Source organism: Sorex araneus, chromosome 1 (genome assembly GCF_027595985.1).
Source record: "Sorex araneus isolate mSorAra2 chromosome 1, mSorAra2.pri, whole genome shotgun sequence".
NCBI classification, from domain to species: Eukaryota; Metazoa; Chordata; class Mammalia; order Eulipotyphla; family Soricidae; genus Sorex; species Sorex araneus.
Window position 1 is genome coordinate 338,324,503 of NC_073302.1, and position 27,512 is coordinate 338,352,014.

The 27,512-nt window shown below is 46.8% G+C and overlaps 1 protein-coding gene across 5 annotated transcripts in view; it reads right to left on the minus strand.

Annotated features, from left to right (window-relative positions):
• The window catches only part of TACC1 (transforming acidic coiled-coil containing protein 1), a 107,194-nt gene that overhangs the window by 58,838 nt on the left and 20,844 nt on the right, over window positions 1-27,512 (minus strand). Inside the window, exons 1-2 of one of the 5 annotated variants that reach the window (XM_055118675.1) lie at window positions 3,385-3,834; window positions 2,121-2,236 (exon numbers count right to left, since the gene is read on the minus strand). In XM_055118675.1, coding sequence (XP_054974650.1) covers window positions 2,121-2,236; window positions 3,385-3,545 — 277 coding nt within the window. In that variant the 5' untranslated portion in view covers window positions 3,546-3,834. Of the gene's footprint in view, window positions 1-2,120; window positions 2,237-3,384; window positions 3,835-27,512 lie in introns of those variants that run through there. The other 4 variants (XM_055118671.1, XM_055118678.1, XM_055118679.1 and 1 more) reach the window with 4 other exon arrangements.

Here is a 27,512-nt window from a genome sequence, read left to right on the forward strand (position 1 = left end):
CAGCTCTGTCACTGAACAATTTGACTTCCCTAGGAAATCCATAAAGACATTTAAGCAACAGGCACTGAGAGATAGTACAGAAGGAAAGGTAGTTGGCTTGCATGCAGCTGCCCCTGGTTCGACCCCCAGAGTGATCCCTGAGTGCAGAGCAGGAGTAAGCATGGCGGTGGGCCAACTTCTCCCATGAAATGTGAAGTGCTTACCTACCCCCCACACTCTGAATCCAACCTTATTTGGAAGTATTATCTTTGCAGATATCATCAAGTTAAGATGAGATCCTACTGAATGGTGGCCCCTAAATCCAGAGGCAGTTGTCTTTATAGGAGTGCTATGTGAAAATACAGGGACACTCTGGGAGCACATGCCACAAAGAGAAGGTGTCCACAGGACAGGAACATGGGGAATTGCCAGCAGCACAGAAGGTAGAAGAGACAGGCAGAATTCTGTCCTGGAAGGCTCTGCCAACACCTGGATTTCAGGCTGCCAGTTTCTTCCCAAACTTGAGCAAAATGAGTTTCTGTTGTTTTAAGACCCATGATTTGGAGGCACTTTCTTTTTTGTTTTGCTGCCACACCCAGCAGTGCTTAGGAGCTACTCCTGGTGGAGTATATGTTTGGGGAACACATGGGACGCCAGGAATTGTATCTGGGTTGACTGCATGCAAGGCAAACGCCCTACCCACTCTACCATCTGACTGCATGCAAGGCAAACGCCCTACCCACTCTACCATCGCTCCCTGGAGACTCTTTCTGAAGGCAACGCTAGGAAGCTAACACGGCGGCCAATGGCTTTCTAAGTCTGAGAAAAAAAATCCAAGCTCGAATAGCCCAGATTTCCCCCACCTGGCTGACCTCAGTCCCAGACCCCTGCCTAGGCATGCCACTCCAGTCACAGTGGCCTTGGCCACGCTGCCACTCTTCCACCACTGGGCCTCACCCAGCCACAGGCTTCAATCTCTGCAGATCCTTTCCTCTGGAGCTAGAGTTTTCTCCTCAGGAATCTGTAATGCTTGCACCCTCAGTCCCCCTTCAGGAATCCTGCTCCTGCCTCACCAATACCGTTAAGGATCTGAGTCCTGCCCCAAACCAGTCCCTTCTTCAGATTTCTCCTTAATAACCAAACAGGGTTGACACGTATTCTTTCTGCTTAACCTTTAAAAGATCCCTTCGTAAAGTTAGCTAAGGGAACACAGCGTATTTACTCTTTCTATCGATCGCATTCCATGAGAACAGGTAAAATTTTACTCAAAACTGGCTACATGACAAAAAAGATTTCTGCTAATTAAGAGTCTACAGATGAAGGGCAGGTTCAAGGTTGGGCCTAATGGGCGGGGAGAGAACCTCTACTAGGCTTTGGAAGAATAAGGGGTTTACCCTGTGCAGAAGAGAGAAGTAAACGGGGCTGGAACGATAGCACAGCCAGCAGGGCATTTGCCTTGCATGCGGCCAACCCAGGTCCAATTCCCGGCATCCCATATGGTCCCCTGAGCACCACCAGGAGTAATTTCTGAGTGCAGAGCCAGGAGTAACCCCTGTGCATTGCCGGGTGTGACTCAAAAAGAAAAGAAAAGAGAGAGAGAGAGAGAGAGAGAGAGAGAGAGAGAAGAGAGAAGAGAGAGAGAGAGAGAGAGAGAGAGAGAGAGAGAGAGAGAGAGAGAGAGAGAGAGAGGAGTAAGCAATTTTCAAACTGCTAAGATTTCTCCATAGGGGTGGGGGGAAACTCATACCTATAATTTTGTCTCCAACCACACCCCTAAACTGAGAATGAAAATCCAAGTTTGAATAGGCCAAATCTAAACATACTTTCCCCACACTGCATTGCTGTGGGTTTTTTGTTTCCTTTAGACTTGGGGGGTGGGGAGGCAGGAACTGAAGGTGCTGGGGACGACCTAATGTGGGAACACTGCCTGCTGAGAAGCTCTGCTTGAAAGATAGAAGAAAGCTGTGACCTTCGCCCTCCTAAACACCAGTAACAAACGTTTCAAACAAGCAGAGCTTTTAAAGCTACTCTTTTCTCTGTCAGGAGACAGCCCAGCCCTGTCTTAAGTGGCCCTAATTATCACCTGTCCCTCCCTCATAGAAATTTTCAAGTTTAAGAGGTAGAAAAAAGTCTTCCTTTACCTTGGGTTCTGGCCCCAGGTGCTGTCAATCCCGAGGCTGGATTACAGGGCTCCTCGGGAGGTGACCTGATGGGAGTTTCCACTTCAGGAGTCTCAAAATTACCTTCAGAATCCGAGCTGCCAAAGAGGAAAAATGAGGAATTACCACTTTCAACGGCATCTGCGACATCCCTGATAACCTAAGTATCCACAAAGGCTAAAATCCAGCATCTGGGTGTATCTGCACAACCCACCGGTCCCAGGACCGCCAGGTTTGTGGGCGCTGCGTCGGTGTCCACATCGTGCTTCTGTCTGCCATCCTGTCTCCCCGAAGTCTCCATCCTTCAGGGCTTTTCTGCAGCACCTCTTTTTTAGGTCATCCTTCTCCCCCACCCCCAATTCCCAGTCCACACACATTGGGAAAAAAAAAAAAAGCACTTTCCAAACAGACTCCTTTACTCACTGAGCCCTTTCCCAGAGGTTCACAAATTCACCCCTCCCCCTAAAAGAACGGAGCCACTTCTGCCGAGAGGACTTTTTCTTTCACAGATCTCTCTACCTGCCTGGGCCTCGTGGGCCGAGGCTAGGACGCTGCCACCTGCTTCCCACAGATCGCACTGACAGCTCGGCCATGAGCACCGCTCCTCACCAGCTGCCCCAAGCCTGTCATCACGCGCCCTTCTTTAGCCCGGGCTGTGCCCTTTCGAGGCGACTGTGTGTGCGGGTGGGCTGGGAGCAGAGCAGAGTTCAGGGGGCTGCAGAGTCTGGGTGGGGGCCAGAAGGCTGAGCGTGAAACGGGCCAGGAAATGCACAGGCACATTCTGAACTTGCAAACGCACTGCGGGGGCCATGGCCCCAGGCTAGGACACAGCATTGCCAGGCAAATGGTTATGCGACTGCGACAGCACACAGGAGGAAGCGGCTGCAGGGAGGGGGGAGGGAGGGTGGATGAATGGATGAGTGTGGTGGGTGGGTGGGTGGATGGATGGGGATGGATGGGATGGATGGAGGGATGGGTGGGTGGATGGATGAGTAGGTGAGTGGGTGTTTGGGTGGGTAAGTGGGTAGGTGGGTAAGTGGGTGGATAGATGGATGGGTGGGTAAGTGGGTAGGTAGGTGGGTGGGTACGTGGGTGGATAGATGGATGGGTGGGTAAGTGGATGGGTGGGTAAGTGGGTAGGTAGGTGGGTGGGTAAGTGGGTAGGTGGGTGGGTGGATGGATGGGTGGGTGGGTGGGCGGGTGGAGGGGCGGCACGGTGGCGTCTCGGAGGGACGCGCGGACTTGCCTGAAACTCAAGGACTTGGTCTCGGCTTGCGAGTCCTCCTCCTCGGGCTCGCCCTCGGGCCCGCGGCTGTCGTCCCCCGCGGCGCCCCCGCCGCGCACGGCCGACCATGTCCAGCGGGCCCACTGCACGGGGGACAGGATCTGCCAGGGGCTGAAGGCCATGCCTGCGCGCGGCCGGGCGCCGCGTCCCTTCCAAGATGGAGGCGCGGTGACAGCCCCCGAGCGCTGCCCGCCGCGCGGGTGTGGCCGGCGCGCGCCGCCTCCCGTCCGTGTCCCTGGGCCGGCGCGACCTGCGGGGGCCGCGCGGGGCCCGGACTCGGCGGCTCCTTGGCGCGCGGACCGGCTCCCGCCTCAGGCCCCGGCGCGGCCCTGGAGGCGGGAGCGCGCACGCGAGCGGCTCCCCCCCGCCCCCCGCCCCGCCACCTGGTCGCGCCGGCCCGCGCGACACTGCGCCGCGCTAGCGCTCGGCCGGGCCGCGGGGTCTGAGGCGGGCTGAGGCGGCTCGAGCCGGGCTGAGGCGATCCGAGGCGTGGCTGAGGCGGGCTGAGGCGCGTCCGCGCCGGGCTGAGGCGGGCTGAGGCGGGCTGAGGCGGGCTGAGGCGTGTCCAAGGCGTGTCCGAGCCGGGCTGAGGCGGCCCGAGCCGGGCTGAGGCGGGCTGAGGCGGGCTGAGGCGCGAGCATCCAGTCGCCCTGAGTCCCGGCGACTCCACCATGGAGTCGCCACGGTCCGCCCCGAAGTGAAGCCCCTTCATTTCCCAAAAACCACTCGGAGCAGGACGCTGCCCGGTGACGGCTGACTGGGGAGAAGCCGCCGCGGCCCCTCACGCCCAGCCGCGACCGGCGGGGGCTCCAGCTCGGGCCGGGGTCGCTGTGGGGGCGCGTCCCCCTGCCCCTGTGAGGGGTCTTTCTCGGCAGAACTGACGGGGCAACAGCCTGGATGCAGTAAAAAGCTGGTTTTTGTTTTTCATTATAAACAAGAGAGACACAGCATGGCTGTCCTTGGGTCTTCTGTAGAGATTGCCCCCCACGTGCCCTGCTATCTGAGGGCACGGGCCACCTCAGACACCAGGCGTCATGCTGCCCTTGGTTGCACAGAGCGTTTCTGGTACCCTTGTAAATTCCCGGAATATTGCGAGGTTCCATGCCGCAGGCCCCTGATGGGGGTCAAAGCCCTGTGAAAAAGGCCGTGTTTTGTCTTGCTTGGGAATCACACCCAGCAGTGCTCATGGACTACGCCCGACTCATTCCCTCCAGTCACTCCTGGTTGTTCCTGAGGGCTTGTAGCGGAGCAAACGGACCATGTCATGTGGCTTAGTCCATCGAACATACACATCTGACAACCCCAAAGTAAATGCAAGCTAGGGAGATAATGTCTCCTTATCAAAAGGGCAGGGGTATCCCAGAAGCCTAGGGGAAAGGATTGGGATATTAGGACACTTCATCCAGCTCCGTCCCAGAAAGGAACAGCTGTCATGAGTTTCTGGAAACTCCAAAGATGCAAATAAAGTATGCAGTCGTCATATATTTAGGTCCACATGAACTATATCACAACCCTTCCCAGTTGTTTTCAGTTTATGGCGCACCATGTACACCAGAGTATGTGAGCCCAGGGTTTCTGTAATATCTAGAAACCTTGCACGGCAAGTGTACGATTGCCTGGAAATATTATTGTCCTGTGTAAATCAGTAACTGACATGCACTCAGCGGGACCTGCTCATCCTTCCTCTCGAGGACTCGAATCTCCAGTCCTCTGTTCACTGTGACCAACTCCCACATCCCTCATTTCATACAGCAGTAAACTTTCTCCCAACCCACTTTACTTCTGAAGACTCCTCACCCGGCTACTTGGCTGATGCCGGGCTTATGATCTAACGTCCTCTTCCTCCTTCCTTCTGTTCCTTTGTATTCGTAGTCATAATTCATAGCAATGGGCTGTGAACCTCCAATAGAACCAAGAATTCTCTGGGATGCTTCTTGAAAAACACAAATTCACTTCTCCCTCCTAGATGGCACTCTCATAAGCACTGTAAATGTGGCCTAAAGCCCACTGGACTTTTGGTAAGAAACGTGGAAAGCATCAGCCCCACACAGTGACTGACACAGCACAGAGGATTCTCTACTCCCCAGGAAGGCAACATTACAAAAACCTACAGACTGCTGAGGCTTGAATGCATTGAGTCCAGTGACTAAACTTAGAGAATGCTGGCAATTAAGAGATGTGAGTATTTTGAACAGGGAAGAAAAGAGAAAAAGGAGAAAAAGGAAGAGAGAAAGAGGAGAAAAAAGGAAAGGAAATATTAAACGATCCAGTTCTAAGCTTCATTTTTTTACTATGAAGACAATAAAAATCTTACGGGTGTAGCGGACTACCCCTAAATCCAAACTGCCAGCAGGATCTGGAAATCTTTTTTTTTTTTTCAAGTGTCCAGGGAAATTGTTTTCACAAGGTAAATTTGTTTAATAATGACATGCTTGTTCCACGACTGGAGTACATACTTTGCATGGTGGAGGCCAAGATTTCATTTATGAAACCCGCCCACCTTTGTTCCAAGGGGAGTATTCCCCAAACCCAAACAAGAAACAGCCCTCTGAACACCCCCAGTATGGCCCAAAACAACAGCAAACCCCAAAACAATAGTGATAACCTTGAGCCAATAGTCCCTGCTTCTGCAACAATCTCCCTTTCGCAGGCAGCATTTAGCGCTATCTCTGCACTCACCTGGCATCCTCTGGCAGCCCAATCTTACTTCCTCACCCAGATACTCTAGGAAAATAAGCTAATTTTTTTTCCAGGGTTGGGTGGGAGGGACACAGCGGTGCTCAGGGATTACTCCTGGCTCTGTACTCAGGAATTACTCCTGACAGTGCTCTGGTGACCATATGGGATACAAGGATCGAACCCAGCTCAACTTCGGCAAGGCAAGCATACAACCTGCTATACTATCTCTTCGGCGCCTGAAATGAGCTGCTTTCTTCCTCCTTTCTAAACATTTCTATTCCCTGATACTCAGAGACTTTTATTATGGCCCTAAGTTTTGAAAGGGGGAACTATTAATAATTATATCAGAACAACAGGCATAATAAACTAGATATTCCAGCACATAAAAGGAACTTACTCTTAGCAAATTATACATAATGAATTTGTTTATGTGTTGCTGGTAGAGAAATAGAGGTGTGGTGGGTGGGGTGAGGGGCTGATAATGTGTATTGGGAGAAAAAACACTGTCTGGAACCTAAAGCAGCCCAGAAACATGAGGCCTTTGAGACACAAAACCCATCTGAGTAGCCAACCTCTAAGATGCAGAATTCCAGCCCCAGGGGGGCTGGAGTGATAGCACAGCGGGTAGGGCGTTTGCCTTGCACGCGGCCAACCCGGGTTCGAATCCCAGGATCCCATATGGTCCCCTGAGCATTGCCAAGGGTAATTCCTGAGTGCAAAGCCAGGAGTAACCTCTGTGCATTGCTGGGTGTGACCCAAAAAGAAAAAAAAAAAATTCCAGCCCCAGAGCACGGGCCTGGATTCCCTGGGAAGAGAGTGTCACCCACTGGAACAAAGGTCTTACTAAGAATATCAAAAGAAGACCATCTCCCTTGGCAACTCTTGCAGTCTGGGGGTTGGGGGGGGAGAGGGGAGGAGGGTGTGCTGCTGCTGCTGCTGTTTGGGAAACTATATAAACTAACTTGGCAGAGAAACTATATAAACTAAAAGAAAAAGAGGCACGCATTTCCACATTCTGGAAAGTTGGCCTGTATCTCTGCCTTAGCTGGGTACTTTCTTAATTTATGGCATATATTCTATATCTTGGGAATTCGTTGCAGATCTAATTAGGATCTGGAGAAACCCACATTCTTTCTTGAGCACAAAACTCTCTTCTCAAATAAACTGATCCTACTTCAGTATTCATCTTCTCCTGAAATTGTTTCTTGTTTTTATTTTTGTTTGGGGGCCACACCTGGTGATGCACTTTGGCTGTGTGCAAGGCAAGCACCCTACCCACTGTAATATTGCTCTAGCCCCCTCCTCCTGACATTCTTTTCTGTAAGAAAAGGCAGTGTACCCGGAAAAGTCTAGGCATAATTTAATTTTTTTGGCTTTTTGGGTCACACCTGGTGGTGCTCAGGGAATTATATGGGATGCCGGGGATGAAACCCAGGTCAGCCATACGCAAGGCAAATGTCCTATCCACTGTACTTTCGCTCCGGCCCCAAGCGGGGTATAATTTAGTACTGACTTTCCTTTCCTGCAAAGAGCAATTCCTCACTCCTAAGAAATCAGGTGGCCGGAATCATTCCCCATTCCAGGCAGAACAAATGGGATTCAGGTGCCGTTTGACAACTGCTACATGGTAGACAGGAGGTCTATTACATGCAGGTGCTCACAGCAGACTTTCTTCTATTTCTTCACCCCAGGTACATCCCTGGGTGATCCAGGTAGGTAGAGAGGGAAGTGGTAAGATCCCCATCAAGACTATGCCTCTTCTCTTCTGCCCATTCCACATAAGCCACCCAGGACAACATCTCAGTCCCACTTTGGGACCACAAAATTCTAAACAGCAAAGATCACATCATATTTATTATTCTTCTTTACTTCCCCAGAATTAGGACATAATCACAAACTCAGTAGATTCACCAAATGGAAGGAAGGAGGAAGGAAGGAAGGAAGGAAGGAAGGAAGGAAGGAAGGAAGGAAGGAAGGGAGGGAGGGAGGGAGGGAGGGAGGGAGGAAGGAAGGAAGGAAGGAAGGAAGGAAGGAAGGAAGGAAGGAAGGAAGGAAGGAAGGGAGGGAGGGAGGGAGGGAGGGAGGGAGGGAGGGAGGGAGGAAGATACATTTTGGGCTACACCCAGCAGGGTTCGGGTGTTACTTCCTGTTCTACGCTCAGGAATCACTCCTGGTAGTGCTCAGGAGACCATATGGGATGCCTGGATCAAACCTGGGCTGGCTGTGTGTCAGGCAAACTCCTTACCCACTGTATTATCTCTCCAGCCCCCAAAATAAATACTTTTACAAAGATACCTTATGAATTTGGCTTGGGTAACATAAATTCCTAATGCCTAACAACTGGGAAATTCAGGCTTCTGAACCAGCATAGAACAGAACTCCAAAGATGACTCCCATAAGATAAGCCTGACCTGCCAGAAATTTCTGTCTGTTTCCTTTTCAGTTTTTAGGTTGGAGTGTCTACACATGGTAGTACTCTGGGGTCCCTCCAGGCTCTGTGCTCTTGAGTCACTCCTGAGGGTGCTCAGGGAAATATCTGATGCCCTTGCAAGGAATGTTCCTTCCTTTTCTCATGCAAAGCATGTGCTCACCCATTTCTGGAGAGGCAGAAGGATCAAAGAGATAGTACAGGGAGTGACCTGGGTTTGATCCCTGGCACCCCATATGGTTTCCAGGTATATTGAAGTGATTCCTGAATGAAGAGCCAAGAGTAAGCCCTGAGCATTGCTGGGTGTGGCCCAAAACAAAACAAAACAAATCTGGAGATTCGGAGCCAGGTTTCTGAAAATCACTCCATATGGCTAGTACTAACTGCAGTTTTGGCTTTGTTTGTTTGTCGTGTGTAGGTTTGGGGGCTACACCTGGTGTGTTCAAGGCCTAATCCTAGCACAGTGCTCTGCGGGCCATTTGGAGTGCCAGGGACGGAACCCAGGTTCAATGCCTATATGCAAGGCAAGTGCCTACCCACACCCTGGGGATACTTTGTTGTCTACAAATATAAACAACAAGACTTGTTCTCATGAATGGACAATGTTTAGAACAGATATCCTATGAGGTTGGAGTGACAGCACAGCGGGTGGGGCATTTGCCTTGCACATGGGAGACCGGGGTTTGATTCCCAGCATCCCATATAGGGAGTGACCCCTGTGCATCACCAGGTGTGACCCAAAAGGCCAAAAAAAAAAAAAACTCACGAAAAAAATAATAAAAATAAAACAGATATCCTAACCAAGTGAAGAAGGAAGATAGTTAGGGGCGCCCTGGCAATGAGTTTGGGGAATAAAACCATGAAAAAGAAAAGTCTCCCTGTCACCAACCTGCAAGCACAAAGGTTTTATCCTTTTTGTAAATCTCAGGCCTAACTAGAGACCTAACCAGTGCCAGCATCACCCAAAGGCTGGACCTCTCAGAAGAGGAGAAACTTCAGCAGGAGCAAAAGAACCTAAAGTAAGACGGGGGGTGTTGCTCAGGACTTACTCTTGGCTCTGCACTCAGGGATCACTCCTGGTGCATCTTGGCGTACCTAATGGGGTTCTGGGGGTTGAAGCTAGGTCAGCCATGTGCAAGGCAAGCACCCTACCTGTGGTGCTATCTCTCCAGTCCCCAAAATAGGATTTTTTTTTCCTTTTTGGGTCACATCTGGCGATGCTCAAGGGTTACTCCTGGCTCTGTACTCAGGAATTACTCCTGGTGGTGCTCAGGGGACCATATGGGATGCTGGAAATCAAACCTGGGCCGGCTACCTGCAAGGCAAACGCCCTACCTGCTGTGCTATCACTCCAGCCCCAAACTAGGAATTTTGAAGGACACCACCAGACGAAATGTTCAATTTTATTTTCCTCTGACAGTACTCTGGCAACAGACTCTTGTCTACATAAAAAGCCCAGTAGAAGCAGTTTGGGAAACTCTATAAAATTAACTTTGCTAAACCAAGTCCCATTAATTTCCCTTCTGGGGTCCCCGGCATTTCAGTTTGGAGTGCATTATTGCTCTTTTTACCTCGAGACTCTGTGTTCTCTCCCTCTAGAGAGAGCCCCTATTATTTCTTGAATCTCACTTTCTCCCACTTCTCCCTCTTCTCCCTCATGTTTCCTGAATAATATTGCTTTGCTTTGGGGTTTTTGTTTTTGGTCTTAGCTATTGGGATCACATCTGGTGATTCTCGGAAGTTACTCCTGACTCTACACTTAGGAATCACTCCTGGGAACCATATGGGATGCCAGGGACTGAACCCAAGTGGGTTGCATGCAAGGCAAATGCCCTCCCTGCTGTACTGGCACTCTGGCCCCTAAATAAGATTGTTTACTTCACTCTTCCTATCTCCTTCTGAAATTCTTTTCTGAAAGAATAGATAGTGAACCTAGGAAACCTGGGCCAGGTTTGACTTTTCTTTCCCTGCAAAGATCAATCCCTCCTTCCTGCCTAAAGCAACAGCACCCCCAAAATTCAAGAAGATGGGGATAACCTCCCACGCTGTGCAGACCAAGTGGACTTCAGGTGCGACTGGATGGCTGCTAGCAGGGCTGGTGGAACCCTCACGTTCTCATCATGCAGGTGCTCCTGGCAGACTTTTACCAGTCCTAAGTCCTTCGGGTTCTTCCCTGGGAAGAACGGTTCTGGCAGGCAGGATGACGCTCTGTCAGGATACAGTCCCCTGCGCCACACTTCTCACACTCACTTCACAAGGTAAATCTCTTCTCGTGCTTTTTAATTGCCCAGCTTCACGGAGCACAAAGTCTGCAAATAATAAAAGTCCAAGTAACCAAACGAAGCGTATTTGTTTTTAAAATGACCGTAAGCTCTAGAAAGGGCTCCATCTGTTCTCCTTTTTTCTTCTTTCTTGACCATCAGCAAATCTTCGGATCCATATACCATGAGAGTTTAAAGGAAAACCCTCTTGACATGTCACAGCAGTATGCAGGCCGTACAGTCTACTGCTAACTGATCTCCAGTGCAACATCTCCTGAATTGGGCAGTTCGGCCCCTGGGCAGGGTTGGACCGCAAGCCCAGAAGGGTGGGACTACCCACCTGTGAGACTGAGGGAGGAGAGATGCTTGCTTGCTTAAGGGGAAATTTCCATATGGGCACTGGTGAAGGGATGGTGTTTGAATACAGTATAACTGAGACATAAACCTGAGAACTCTGTAACTTTCCACATGGTGATAAAATTTTAAAAAAAATAAAAATTAAAAAAAAAAGGGGAGATTTCCAGGAGTTCACTGAGTGATTTTTTTCCCCCTTGGGTTCCCTGAGCCCTGCCAAAAGTGATCCCTGGGCTCATAGCCAAGAGTAACCCCTAAGCACTGCTAAGCGTGGGTCAACAACAACAGGAACAAAAAAAGGGGGGGGGGAGATTAGGTCAAGTAAATTTGGGATTCTTTACTCTAGTGAGAGATACAAAATGAAAACACTAAAGGGCTGGAGAGATAGTACAGGGGTGACAGCACTTTCCTTGGGTTCCACCCCTGGGACATCATATGGTCTTTTGAGCACTGCAGGAATGATCCCTGAGCACAGAACCAGGAGATTGCAATTAGCATAGTTGGGTGTGGCACCAAAATAAATAAGCAGACGAAAGAAAGAAAGAAAGAAAGAAAGAAAGAAAGAAAGAAAGAAAGAAAGAAAGAAAGAAAGAAAGAAAGAAAAAGAAAGAAAGAAAGAAAGAAAGAAAGAAAGAAAGAAAGAAAGAAAGAAAGAAAGAAAGAAAGAAAGAAAGAAAGAAAGAAAGAAAGAAAAGAAGGAAAGAAGGAAGGAAGGAAGGAACAAGCCAGTACAAACAGGCAAGCAATGACTCCCTGCATAGCGACAGTGAGGCAGGGGGTGGTGTGGGGAAGAGGAGGGTGTAAGTGGGAGGCTCCTGCACACCTGTTAAGGAGTTAGAACTTGGGGAGCAACTCAAGAGATACTTGAGTTGTACTCATGTGGGGAGTGGTGGGAGGGGACATGCTGTTTCTATTGTTCAGTGTTGCTTTCTAACAATCTTCCAAGTCACTGTCACTGTCATCCTGTTGCTCATCAATTTGTTCGAGCGGGCACTAGTAACGTCTCTCATTGTGAGACTTATTGTTACTGTTTTTGGCATATCCAATACACCATGGGTAGCTTGCCAGGCTCTGCCGTGTGGGCGCGATACTCTCAGTAGCTTGCCGGGCTCTCCGAGAGGGGCGGAGGAATCGAGCGTGGGTTGACCGTGTGAAAGGTGAACACCCTACCGCTGTGCTATCGCTCCAGCCAAGAGAAAAGCAAATTCTGGCTTTTTTGAGAAACCTTCAGTCTTGAATGCTCTTACTAAGTAACCTTGTGGAGGCACTCACAGAGTCTTTGTGCAGGTCCCTGGGTCGAAGGCAGCAGGGAATAGTCTATTCTGACAGCAAGCCTGAGGACTGATAGGGAGGGAGGCAGATCTGTGTAATCGGCTATTCGCTTTGCTCCAAAATGCTTCGGGGTGGGGAGAGCTGAAGGAGGAGAGTGGACATTTGTGTCCTTATCTCTCAGCTTGCAGGATCCGAATTCGAGCTGCTATCGACAGAGGATCCGTGGTTACAGGGGTGGAGGGCCCCATTGCTATCGCTAAGAAAACTGACTTTCTCACAGCCCGGGACCAGGGAGGTCTGTGTACTGACATGAGACCGAGGCAGTGAAGGCAGCCAGGAAAGTGGGTGCGGTCAGGGTGACACTAGGACCCACAGAGATCAAGTAACCACTATAAGAACAACAGGGCGGGCAGTTGCATTTTTTAAGAACTTAATCTGAGGAGCAAAGCCAAATAGATGATGTAAACCAATCTCTCTCTCTCAGTGGACAGACAGGATCTCTCATGCTCCATTTGCTGAGCAGGCTCAGTGATGCAGGAGAAGCAACGTCCTGCCCGCAGCCAGGCAGGGCCAGAGCTGAGTCTACACCCTGGTCTCCGCGTTGTCAGACTTCTCTGTGCCCGCAGTAACAAGAGAACAGCTCACCCTTGCAGCCCCTCTGGAGCTTGGGGTTTCCGCTAGCTGGCACAAGCACTAACTGATGCAGGCAGGTAGACAGGGAAAGGCCCTCGGCAATAAAACTTAGTCAACAAAACTTCTGGGAGGAAAATCCTAAGACTGATCCTGTGGATACACAAAACAGACCTGATAAGACCTTCAGCAGACCCAGAGGAGGTTGGACCCCACCCCATGAAGTTCCTCAAACCCTCGGACCTCTCCCTTAATCTGATTAAAATGTGATCCAGCCCCGAGAAGACTTCAGAACTTCTGGATCAAGACAATCTGAGAAGAGCCTATAAAAGTCACCTTGAACAAAGGAAGGGCACGTATATGCTGCCCGAGCCCGTGTGCTGCTTGCGCCTTGTGGTCAAACACATGTGGTACCCGAGCACACGTGTTCCCGCATCTCTCCTCTTGAGATGTGGACTTTCACGCTTTCATGTCTAATGCTAGGATGTGTCTAGGGGCTTTCTCTCTGCTCTTGGAGAAGCCTGCATTCTCTCATTCTCTCTCTCTCTCTCTCTCTCTCTCTCTCTCTCTCTCTCTCTCTCTCTCTCTCTCTCTCTCTCTCTCTCTCATGCACTGCCAGGAGTAATTCCTGAGTGCATGAGCCAGGAGTAACCCCTGTGCAATGCCAAGTGTGACCCAAAAAGCAAAACAACAACAACAACAACAAAACCCTCCAAATAAAATCTATTTTACTTCACTGCTTGTCTACTCCTGAAATTTTTTTCTGCGAGTGAGACAAAAACCCAGTAACCCTGGGTCCTGGGTGGCACGTGCGGATCAGGAGAAAGTGACCGTCTCTCTTCTCCCCACTTCACATAAGTCACCCCTGGGTCCACTGACATCATAACTAGCACCACCGGTCAACACTGCCTGTACCACCAAGAAGCCTGCTTCTCTATTTGTTTGTTATGGGGGTCTCACCTGGTACTGCTCAGGGCTTACTCCTGGCTCTGCACTCAGGAGTCACTCCTGGAGGTGCTTAGGGGAACATATGGGAAGCCGGGGATCGAACCCGGGTTAGCCACATGCATGGCACACGCCCTCCCTGCTACCCTATCGCTCTAGCCCTAAGCCTACTGTTCTGGTCCCTCTCAGATTGGCCTGGCAAGAACATGCTGACATCATCAATGATTTAATGGCACCTGACCATACTCAGGTGGACCATGTTAAAGTCTTCTCTCTTTTTGATTTTTGCTACACCCACTGGTGTTCAGGATTTACTCCTGGCCCGGCATTCAGGGGTATGCTGGGAACTCTGGCAGGGCCCAGGGAGCTAGTGATCGAAGCCAGACTGGCAGAAATGTGCAAGGCAAGTGCCCCACCCACTGTACCATCTCTCTGGCCTCCCTCCCAATGCCCACCTCCCTTGCACGAACAGGTGTGATCTTTAGGCTGAAGACCACATCCCTTACAGAATCATAACTTTTCCCATCAGCACCCAAGTGCATCCAAGGTCAGGAAATGTGTGTTATGCATTTATACTGCCTCTAAAAAAAGACAGAGAAAAGCTGCATTTACATCCACTGATAAAACTCTCAGCGGCGTTTCCCGTGCACCCTGCCAACTCCAGTTGATTCCCTAAGTGCCTCCAGGAGTGACCCCTGAGCATAGGTCAGGAGTAGTCCTTGACCACTGCTGGGTGTGGCCCAAATACTCCCCTCCAACCAAAAATTTAAAAAGTAAAACAATACTTTTCAGAGTAATAAGGACATTAATAGGGAACCAAATGCATCCATTACAGACTTGGCCCAGCTGCCTCCTAGGGCCTCTTTGTCGCTTGATTTTGTTTGGGGGCCACACATAGTGATGCGCAGGGGTGAATCCTGGCTCTGCACTCAGGAATCACTCCCAATGGTGCTTGGGGAGGACCATGTGGGATGCCGAGGATGGAACTGAGGTGGGCCACACAGAGGGCATAGGCCTTAGTGGCCGTACTATCTCTAAGGCCTCTTTAAATACCCTTGCTTTTTTCCAAAAGGGCTGAACCAGTCAGCATTCCCCCAAGCAGTGAAGGAGAGTCCCTTTCTCCCCACATTCATGCCAACAGCGGTTGCTTTTGTTTTTTGGGATGTGGGCCAGTCTCTGTGGTGTGAGATGATATCTCATGGTTGTTTTGATCTGCATCTCCCTGATGATTAGTGATGTTGAACATTTTCTCATGTGCCTCTCAGCCATACGGATTTCTTCTTTGGGAAAGTTTCTGTTCATTTCATCACCCCAATTTTTGATCAGGTTGGAAGTTTTCTTCTTGTGGAGTTCAACCAGTGCATTGTATATCCTTGATATCGACCCTTTATCAGATGGTACTGCGCAAATATCCTTTCCCATTCTGTAGATTGTCTTTGTATTTTGGTCACTATTTCTTTTGAGGTGCAGAAGCTTCTTAGTTTGAGATAGTCCCATTTATTTATCTCTGTTTTCACTTGCTTGGCCAGTGGCGTGTCAGCTTTGAAGATACCTTTGGCTTCAATGTTGTGGAGGGTTTTGCCGACCTTATCTTCAATGTACCTTAGGGATTCTGGTCTGATGTTGAGGTCTTTAATCCATTTTGATCTGACTTTTGTACATGGTGATAGGTGGAGGTCTACGCCCATTTTTTTGCATGTAGCTGTCCAGTTTTGCCAGCACAATTTGTTAAACATGCTTTCCTTGCACCACTTCACATTTCTCGCTCCCTTATCAAGATTAGATGATCATATATTGGGGGGGGGGGTGTCAGAGTATTCAACCCTGTTCCATTGGTCTGTAGCTCTGCCTTTTGTTTTTGGAAAACAATATTGTTTTTGGAAAACAATATGGGCGATTCTCAAAAAATTAGAAATTGAGCTTCCATTTGACCCAGCAATCCCACTCCTGGGAATATATCCTGGAGAGGCAAAAAGGTATAGTAGAAATGTCATCTGCATTTCTATGTTCACTGCAGCACTGTTTGCAATAGCCACACTCTGGAAAAAACCAGAGTGCCCAAAAACAGATGACTGGTTAAAGAAACTCTGGTACATCTACACAATGGAATACTATGTAGCTATCAGAAAACATGAAGTCATGAAATTTTCATATAAGTGGATCAACATGGAGAGTGTCATGTTGAGTGAAATGAGTCAGAAAGAAAGAGACAGACATAGAAAGAAAGAGACACTCATATGTGGAATATAAAGTAGCTGAGAGGTACAAGCTTGCAATGATGCAATTTCTGGCAGATATTTCTCTGGACTTAGTTACTAAAATACTAAAATACAGAAATCCAAAACCATGCAGCTGCTAGTGTGGCCGTTTGACCTCATATCTCTTCATTCTCAGCAATGGAAAACAAATTATCAAATGCTCCCTTTTCAGCAGGTTCGACTTAGCGGGGAGAAACTCCAATAATAATAGTGAGTTTTTTGTTGTTGTTGGAAATATTGAATGTAATCAAAGTAAAGTGAAAGTAAAGTGAAATTTATCAGTTACACAGGCGGGGTGGGGGGCTGGGGAGGTAGGGGGTGGGGGTGGTATACTGTGATTCTTGGTGGTGGAATATGTGCACTGTTGAAGGGATGGGTGTTCGAGCATTGTATAACTGGGACTTAAACCTGAAAGCTTTGTAACTTTCCACATGGTGATTCAATAAAAGAATAAAAGAATAAATTTTATTTTTTATTATTTTTTTTTATTTTTAATTTTTAAAAATTTTATTGAATCCCTGTGAGATAGTTACAAGCTTTCATGTTTGTGTTACAATCACACAATGATCAAAGACTTTTTGGGTCACACCTGGCAATGCACAGGGGTCACTCCTGGCTCATGCACTCAGGAATCACCCCTGGCGGTGCTCAGGGGACCATATGGGATGCTGGGATTCGAACCCGGGTCGGCCGCATGCAAGGCAAACGCCCTACCCGCTGTGCTATCACTCCAGCCCCTAAAAGAATAAATTTTAAAAAAATAAAATAAAATAAAATGTAATGAATTTGGTCAACAAAAATTTAAAAAAAAAGAAAATAGCAACAAAGAGTAGTATAGTACCTAAGAGAAATATCTAAAAAAATTTCCCTCCTAATTGTAAAGTACTCTAAAGATATTATGACAAAAGCAATAGTTTAATTAAGAAATAATTCATAATAAATATAATCTATACTATGCATGTCAAATATACAATTTAATTTTTAATATATTTTCTGGAATGTGAACAATCTGAGCATCCTTATTTTTTATATTAATTTATCAAGGTAAACTTTGTTTACAAGAGTGTGAATATTTATAATATCTTAGGATATCTTTGTATCTCCATAAAGCTCATACCTATTTACAGTGATACATCATATTATTGCCTGTTTTCATCAGGACATCATCCTTATTTACTGCCATTATAAAAATGTATTATTTTATCTATTCATGAACTTTGAACTCTCTTTATCTACTGTGAATAAGCTGCTAAGAAAACTTAGTACATATTTTTCTGTGAAGGCAAATTTTTACATTTCATAGCTTTATATTACTAGGTATATAATTGCTGAATCTGTAACTCTAGCTTTTTTGAGGAATTGTCAAATTTATTTGCAAAGCAAGTATGTCAATTTACATTCATCAGGAATAAATAAGACTGTCAATTTTTTTATAAAATAAATAAATTAATACCCTTGCTGAGGCTTTGCTTTGGCGAACAGTTCTTGTCAGAACCACCCTTTGCTGGTAGGACTGGTGTTCGAACATTAAATGTAATCAAATATTGTGAACTACTTTATAAAAGACATTACTGGGCCTGCTCGAGCAAATCTATGATCAACAGGATGACAGTGATACATGGAGGAAAGAAAGAAAGAAAGAAAGAAAGAAAGAAAGAAAGAAAGAAAAAAAAGAAAGAAAGAAAGAAAGAAAGAAAGAAAGAAAGAAAGAAAGAAAGAAAGAAAGAAAGAAAGAAAGAAAAGAAAGAAAGAAAGGAGGGAGGGAGGGAGGGAGGGAGAGAGAGAGAAAGAAAGAAAGAAAGAAAGAAGGAAGGAAGGAAGGAAGGAAGGAAGGAAGGAAGGAAGGAAGGAAGGAAGGAAGGAAGGAAGGAGAAAGAAAGAAAGAAAGAAAGAAAGAAAGAAAGAAAGAAAGAAAGAAAGAAAGAAAGAAAGAAGGAAGGAAGGAAGGAAGGAAGGAAGGAAGGAAGGAAGGAAGGAAGGAAGGAAGGAAGGAAGGAAGGAAGGAAGGAAGGAAGAACCACCCTTTGCTCTATTTTGATCTGTATCACAAAAGTCAAGTTTGGCTTCCCTAGACTTGTCATGATCAGGTCTACATGTGACAGTTTTACTCTGTCTATTTTCAAGCATACTGGGATACTGGGGCTGGAGAAATAGCAGAGTGGGTAGGGTGTTTGCCTTGCATGCAGCCGACTCAGGTTCGATTCTCAGTATCCCATATGGTCCCCTGAGCACCGCCAGTGGGTAATTCCTGAGTGCAGAGCCAGGAGTAACCCCTGTGCATCGCCAGGTGTGACCCAAAAAGAAAAAATATATATATATATATAATAAAACAACTGCCTTATTACATTTACACTGGTGTCATTTAAGAGTCAGTTCTAGGAGACTGTCTCTCACCCTTATCAGATAGCATGACTATATCTTTACTGACTTCATAAAAAAGTTCTTTTCAGCTCCCTATCCAGGAATAAAAAAGTGTTAAACAAACCAGTTGTTGAGTACAGAAGACATAAACTAGAGTTAGACCAACCTTCATGCTAAGTGAGAAAACTAATCTCAACATTATTTCTAATTTTTCCAACCAATTACCACAAATCTGAAGTTTAAAACAAGCAAATCAAAACAAACATAAATGATCCTCTTAACACAGTGAACTCTCTTTAAATATAGAACTCTCTTTAAATTTAGATATCTCTAAATTTAAAGTATTTATCTTTAAATTTAGAGATATTTAAATATTTAAATTTAAATATCTCTAAATTTAAAGTAGTTCACAATTTTTGATTACATTTAATATTTGAACACCAGTTCTACCAGCAAAGGGTGGTTCTAACAAGAATTGTTCGCCAAAGCAAAGCCTCAGCAAGGGTATTTAAAGAGACCTTAGGGATAGTATGGCCGCTAGTGCATGTATCAGCAGTACATATACTGAAATATCTTCTACCCCATAGATACGTTTTTCGGTCTTTCCTGCTAAACAACATTATTGCAGTGACAGAGCCAGTTAAACAGGAACATCTTCTTGTATAATCACTGTTACTGCTTTAGCACCTTTGTTTTCTTCTCTTAAACTTACATTCCTTTTTAACTGATCAGGCATTAAGAAAAGTGGCTCTTCCAAGTTAAACAGTTTATACTTAAGTTTCAGACAAAACACTGTCTAAAGCCTATGTTGTTTATGAACTTAAGTTCCTAAAAAGGAAGCTTACTCCAAATTTAGTTCTCTTTTATTTTGTCTATTAACTTTTCTGTTAAAATATAAAGTATGTGTGAGCTAAATTGCAAAATGATAGCAATATGAAATTTGCTTTTTGTTATTTTCATATATATTTCATGTGATACAAATGAGCTAAATATACATTTGCCTTTCATGCATTATAAAAATAAAATAAAATATAAAGTATAAAATTAACCTGTTCATTTTGTACATAGTACATTTTTCAAAATTCTTTTTGTTTTCTTCACTTTCTTCATTAAAAAATATAAGTTAAGGGGGCCAAAGTGATAGTACAGCAGGGAGGGCATTTGCCTTGCATGCGGCTGACCCGGTTTTGATCCCCGGCATCCCATATGGTCCCCCAGCACCACCAGGAGTAATTCCTGAGTGCAGAGCCAAGAATACCCCTGAGCATTTCTGGGTGTGACCCCCCCAAAAAGAAAAAACAAAACACACACACAAAAAATAAAAATATAAGCTAAATGACTAGATAAACAAATAGAAAACAATTTCTGAGTCAGTAAAGCTAAATGTTGTGAAGATGACAAATACTGTCCAAGTAATATAAAGAACTAATGCAGTGTTGGTCAAAATTCTTAGGAAATTTTTCTTGGGACTTGTCAAAATTCTTACTGAGTCACCCCAGCAGTGCTCAGTGATTACTCCTGGTGAGCAGGGGTCACACTTGGTGGCCCCCTGGCGACCACTCAGTGCTGGGGAATAACCAAGGCCTCCACTGATATAACTGATGAGCAAGTTTTAGATCAGGAATGTATTATATGATAGAGATGTTATAGTACATGGGTGTGGAGGTTCTCATGGAAGGTAAGGTATCGCCTCGCGTGTGGTCAGCCCCAGTTCCATCCCTGCCACCGCATATGGTCTCCTGAGTTCAGCCCAGTCCACTCCTGAGCAGGAGCCAGAAATAGCCTCTCCCCATGTGCTGGCATATATGACCCAAAACCCTAAAAAGGGGGGAGGGCTAAAATACAATGGGAAAGGGAAGATCATTTACTAAATTTATTAAAGAATAAATTGGCGGGGGCTGGAGAGATAGCACAGTGGGTAGGGCGTTTGCCTTGCACGCAGTCGACCCGGGTTTGAATCCCAGCATCCCAGGGGATGCACCGCCAGGGGTGGTTCCTGGGTGCACAGCCAGGAGTAATCCCTGTGCATCGCCAGGTTCGACCCAAAAAGCAAAAAAAAAGAAAAAAAGAATAAATTGGCAATGGGGGAGAATGTTGATTTAAACCCCTACCTCAGAGCATAAACCAAAATAAATTCCAGAAGGAATAATTGACTAAATAAAAATCAAACCATGGGGAAAGAACTGTCTAGAAGCAACAGAATCTGTTAAAATTCTGTTGGAAAGATGACTGTCTCAACTTGGAAGTAATTAATGAAATTACACAAAATAAAGATGCAGATTTGGCTACAGACAAAAAGTTAAGTTTCTAAATTTTTCCTTCAAATAAGAAACACAAAATGGAAATCTTGGGGGAACGGTAGCAAACAAAAGCCAGTATTTCTATTACTCAAGGAATTTAGGAAAATCAATAAGAATCATTAAGATCATCCACCCCCACCAGACAGTTTTAGCTATTTATTATGTATACGAGTTATCAGCTCATATTTCCGCCTCCTTTGACCCATAGTCTCACACTAGAAGGGACTAATTCAGCTTTTTCATTTAGCTTTCTATTTTTGTTTGGGAGTCACACTGGACAGTCCTTGGGGGCACTCCCTGCACTGCCCAGGGAAGTGTGAACCCAGCGCCCCAGCACAGAGCATGCTCCAGTCCCAGGTTCTGTGAGTCTGTGGGTGGGGATAAGGGTGGGGTTACACCCAAGATGCTGTGGGGGGAGAGCCTTCCAGCTGCCAAACATGCTCGTCCGAGCCCGTGAGTAATCTTCTCCAGTCTGTTTGTCTCGGTTTGGTTTTGGGGGGCCACACCCTGCAGCGCTCACACCCTCCTGTTGCCCTGGAACAGGGGAGGCGAGTGTGGGGGTGTGAGGGGTCACACACTGCTGCAGAGTTGCTCCTGGCAGAGCCTGATGCCAGGAGGCGGCCTCGAGGACGCAAGGCATGGGTCCTCCACGCTCTCCACCCTGGCTTGGACCCAGCGATGCTCAGGGGTTACTCCTGGCTCAGCACTCAGGAATTACTCCTGGTGGTGCTCCGGGGACCATATGGGATGCTGGTATTCGAACCCGGGTCAGCCGTGTGCAAGGCGAATGCCATACCCCCTGTGCTATTGTTTGTTGGACTCTGAGCAAGACAGGAGCAACTCCATCATGCCTGGTTCCTGCTTCACGTTTTGTTTTACTAAAACCTTTTTGTTTTTCTTAAAACCCCGCTTCTCCCCCATGGCCATCTGCAAGGGAAGGACAACTGGGCTGGAAACTCGGCCTTGGCAAATAGTTTCATAACCGCTATTCACTGTCTATAGAAGCCACCCAGACACAAGTAGGGTGGGTAGCTGTCAGAATGTTCTGAAAACATGTCTAGATCCACTATCTGTAACTGCTTGTTTGTGCTATTTGAAAGTATGTTTTCTTCTGAATTATGAAACTTGCATTTTCACTTATGTTTTTGTTAAAATTTGTAAGTGCAGGCTATGATGTAAGCACTGACTATAAAATTTGCAGCTTTTCCCTTGTTTGGGGTCTTACCCTGCGTGCCTAGAAGGTTGACCCCAGCTAGCTGGCTTAATAAACTCTGCTTGTGTGTTACACTACTGGCTGAACTCTTTGTGCAGGTTCAGAGAGGGGGAACCAGACCCTAACACTATCACTCCAGCCCCCTTTCCTTTTTTCCTGTTATAAATCAGATCAGGTTGGCTACATTACCAGCCTCTAGTTGAGGCGCTCCTGACCTAGTCTTAGTAAGAGCAGGATTTCTGAAGATTTTTTTGACTTCCTTAAAATTATATGATTCTTTTGTTTCTTCATCCCTGTAAACAGACGAGTCCTGCTCCAGGAACAAGGTCTAAGGCTGATTAAAGATTGATTTTTCATATCTAAATGTCTAACTAATTTGGGCAAAAGAGATAGTACTGCAGGTAGGGTGCATGCCTTGCATACAACCAAATTGGGTTCAATACTCAGCACCACACATGGGCCCCCAACTCCCCCAGTCAGCCAGGATGATCCGTGCAGACAGAGCCAGTCTTAACCCTTAGCACCAGCCAGGTGTGGCCATAAAACAAAAAAGAAATGAAAGAAAGAAAGAAAGAAAGAAAGAAAGAAAGAAAGAAAGAAAGAAAGAAAGAAAGAAAGAAAGAAAGAAAGAAAGAAAGAAAGAGAGAGAAAGAAAGAAAGAAAGAGAGAAAGGAAGGAAGAGAGAAAGAGAGAAAGGAAGGAAGAGAGAAAGAGAGAAAGGAAGGAAGGGAGAAAGAAAAGAAAGCGAGAAAGAGAGAAAGAAAAGAAAGAGGAAGGAAGGAAGGAAGGAAGGAAGGAAGGAAGGAAGGAAGGAAGGAAGGAAGGAAGGAAGGAAGGAAGGAAGGAAACTCATCCAAACAAAACAAAATTAAAAGTACAACTAATTAAAGGTTCTCTTCCTTTAACAGTATGGGGAACTTTTTTTTTTTTAATTTTTATTATATCACCATGTGGAAAGTTACAAAGTTTTCAGGTTTATGTCTCAGTTATACAATATTCAAACACCATCCCTTCACCAGTGCCCATATTCCACCACCAAAATCCCCAGTATACCCCCCGCCACCGCCCCCCCCTCAACTGTATGACTGATGAATTTCACTTCATTTTCTCTCTACCTTGATTACATTCCATATTGCAAAACAAAACTCATTATTGTTGTTGGAGTTTCCCCCCAGGGAAGACAGCCCTACTAAGGAAGCAATTGATAATTGGTTTGTCATTAAAAGATTGTATATTTTCAGTTTTTAGAAAAGGTCGTGCGGCCGCGCGCGGCTCGGATGTGTTCCAGTCCCGCAACCCGGAGCCGTGTTAGTTGCTGCTCAGTGTCGCCAGGGCTCCATCCGGAGAAGGTGTACCAGCTGTACCTCCTCCGTCTGGATCCCTGGTGTTGCTGGCCCGGATTCGGGTCCGGAGCATTTCTCCGGCCGCGTTGCTTACCAAACTGCCTGGCCTCTTCTCTGTTGAAGGTGGGAAGATGGCGCCGAGGGTGGGTCGAGGGCGTGACTTCCGGCAGCCGGGACCATTTGGAGTTCGGGCAGGCGCTGCCAGTATGGGGAAGTCTTAACCAAAGGGCCCTTACAGGGATAATCCCAGACCTGCTGGAACTTTAATATAAAAAGCCAGCAGCTTGTGTGCACCCGGCAGGTGAAAGAAGGAGGGAGTTCAGGTGGCCAACCTGTGAGGCTAGTGATCAAAGCACAACGCCTGCCTGACAAGGAACCTCCTGCCTGGAAAGAGAGAAAGGAGACTTTTGCCAGGGACACTGTAAGTAAACAAAGAGGCAGAATACTCATGGCATCCTTTCCTCAGAAGGGGGAAAGAATCCATGTGAGAAGGAAGTTTGGCCACACCCATGGGTGCTGGGGGCTATTCCAGGCTCAGTGTTTAGGAGTGCTGGGCAGGGGGGGGGCACATCCTGGCTCCCTACTCAGGGGTCACTCCTGTGGTGCCAGGGATCCAGTCAGAGTATGCAGCATGCAAGCGCCGTAATCCTGTCCTGTCTCTCCAGCCTCCAACTTTTTTGTTTTTTTAAGGATAACATTGTCTTTGCAAAGTAAATTTGTGAGGGGCAGGACTTGGGCCACTCCCAGCAGTGCTCAGGATCAAGAATTACTCCTGGCTCTGAGCTCAGAGCTCAGAACACCGCTGGCAGGCTCAAGGAGCCATGTGGAGTGTTGGGGATTGAACCCAGGTCAGCCACATGCAAGGCAAGCGCTCTACCTGCTGGTCTATCTCTCTAGCCCAAAGTTTTGTTTGTTTTGAGGCCATGCCTGCTGCAATCAGGGCAATGCCCAGCTCGGTCTGGGGTAGGGGCGGGGCCTTTTCCTCACAAGGCTCAGGCCTGCTGTATGCAAAGCACTGCTCCACCCACTGAACTACCTCTAGCACTAGCGATTTGCCTAACACAGAAAAGTACAAAGGAAACACAAAAACAAACACCCACAGTCTTGTTTTTGATAAGCAGCCCCTGTTAAAATCTTTGTGAAAAGTCTTTTTTTTTTTTTTTTTGCCTTTTAAAAACTACTTTTTTACATAAGGAATCAAATTATCTCTATTTTTCTACTTATCTGCCTTTCCCTCTAGGAGTATGTTCCATAAACAGAAAGCATCTGTTGACCTTGTTCTGCCTTAAAATGTTTGTTGGCTAAGTGAATAAACATAACAAAATCTTTAGAATTTTTCTCTCATATATACCTAAGCTGAGGACCTCCAGAACCCAGCCATGGCCATGCTCAGGCCACTCTCCACACATTTGGACGAGCCTCACGCATGGGGGAGCTGGTGAAGGAACCCAGGTGTGCGGGACCCAGGGCTGAGATCTCCAAGGCTGCACAGATCGGGACTGGGCCTCTTCCACCCAGATCCCCATTTTCTAGTAGCTAGGCAGTCACACCCAGAGACTGCTCCTGGCCATGTAATCCCATCAACAGCCAACACCCAGAGACTATAAAATTACGTACGATATGGCCACACAACATCTTATAGCCTAGTTCTCCCTCCTGGAGAACCTGTTAGGGTCCAGTGTCGATAATTTCCTCCTGTCCGAGCCAGCACAAAGAGTTCAGCCAGTAATGTAACACACAAGCGGAGTTTATTAAGCCAGCTAGCTGGGGTCAACCTTCTAGGCACGCAGGCCTAAGCAAGACCCCGAATGAGGGAAAAGCCGCAAATTTTATAGTTAATCCTTACATCATAGCCTGCACTTATGAATTTTAATAAAAGCATAAGTGAAAATGCAAGTTTCATTACTCATCTCAAACAGTACAAACAAGCAGTTACAGATTGGTGATCTAGACATGTTTTCAGAACATTCTGGCAGCTACCCACCCTACTTGTGTCTGGGTGGCTTCTATAGACAGTGAAGAGCAGTTATGAAACTATTTGCCAAGGCTGAGTTTTCAGCCCAAATGACCTTCCCTCACAGATGCCAGAGAGGAGAAGCGAGGTTTAAAGAAAAACAAAAAGGTTTTAGTAAAACAAAACGTGAAGCAGGAACCAGGCACATGATGGAGTTGCTCCTGCCCCGATCCGTGTCCAACACTGACAAGCTACCAAGAGTCTATTGTCCACTCAGGAGAGCCTGGAAAGCTCCCCGTGGTGTATTCATATCCCAAATACAGTAAAAGATATATACATACCTCTCAGAGAGCCGGCAAACTCCGAGAGTATCCCGCCCGCACAGCAGAGCCTGGCAAGCTACCCGTGGTGTATTTGGTATGCCAAAAACAGTAATGATAGGTCTCATTCCCCTGACCCTGAAAGAACCCCCAAGCGTTGGGAAAGACGAGTAAGGAAAGGATGCTAAAATCTCAGGGCTGAGTGTAAAAGAGACGTTATTGGTGCCTGCTTGAGTAAATTGACGAAGAATGGGATGACAGTGATAGAGTGATATATCCAAGCATGTAACTCTGAGGAAAGGCCAGTAGGCAAATGTTTCCATGACCAACTTCTCCAGCAAGGGGTGAGGAGCCAGGTGAAGCTGAGCCTCCCCCCCCCTCCCCCAACCCCGCAGAGCCTCTATTTCATGGTTCCATCTTTTCTTAGCTGTATGACAAGACTTGCACCTACATAATTTATGTAATTTGCTCCCCAGGAGGAATATTTTGGGACTTTACTGTTCCTTATTATAAATGAAACTGTGATACATGCAATTGTTTCTTAGAATAAAGCTCTAAAAGTGGAATTCCACTGTTAAAATGTTCTTCCTATTTTGATACATATAGCCAAATAGCCCTCCAGAAATGCATACTGGAACAGCGAGATAATACAGCAGGTAGGGCGTTTGCCTTGCATGCAGCCAACCCAGGTTCTACCCCTGGCATCCCATGTGGTTCTCCTAGCACCACCAGGAGTAATTCTGAGCATTGGCAGGTATGACCCACACAACAACAACAAACAGAAATGTTTACTAATTTATGTTTTTCTAAATTTTACACATTTTTAATTCAATGATAGGGTCAGTTTACATTTTGGGGGTGGGGGCTTTGGGACCATATCCAGTGGTGCTGGGGCCTACTCCTGGCTCTGTGCTCAGAGGACCCCACATGGTTCTCAGGATCAAACCAGGTCAGCCCATGTGCAAGGCAAGTGCCTTAGTCCCTGTACTACCTCTCCAGTGCATCAGCTCACATTCGAACATAAAGCACAAGGGCCAAAGTGATAGTCCCGTGGGTAGGGCACTTACTGTGCACACGGCCGACCCAGGTTTGATCCCCAGCAACACATATGGTCCCCCGAGCACTAGCAGGAGTGACTCTGAGGGCAGAGCGAGGACTAATCCCTTAGAACTGTTGGGGGTAGTCAAAAAAATTTAAATAAAGTAAAGCATATGAGACAAGTATCCCTAAACCTGAATAAGTCTTTCAACTCTTCAGCAAATTGGAAGAAAAAAAAAATTCTTGTTGTTTTATTTAAGCACACACATACACATGCACTTTTTTTTTTTTTGCCTGTTGGTTTGTTGGTTGGTTGGTTTATTTCTGAGCCACAATTCAGTGGCTTACTCCTGCCTCTGTGCCCAGTGATCACTCCCAGGGGTGCTCCAAGGACTGTGTTCTTCAGCAGTGGCAGCTGATCTGGGATGGGCGTGTGCAAGGCTGGCGCCTTGTCTGTGTCGTCTATCGATCTTGTCTATTCTTCCAGCCCTTTGTTTCTTTATAAGCTGGGGAAGTCCTTCCCCTCCATCAGTAACTAAGGGTGTGGTCCTGGGCCAGCAGCAGCAGGGCCAGTAGCCAGCACCTGGGAACATCCTGGGAAGACACGTTCAGTGGGGAGGGAAGGCCCCCAACCTGCAGTGCTGAGGGGCTGCTCCTGACCCAGTGCCTAGGCTGTGGTGCTGAGACTGGATGGGGCCTTCCACACCTGCCTAACTATCTCTCCTCAAAACAA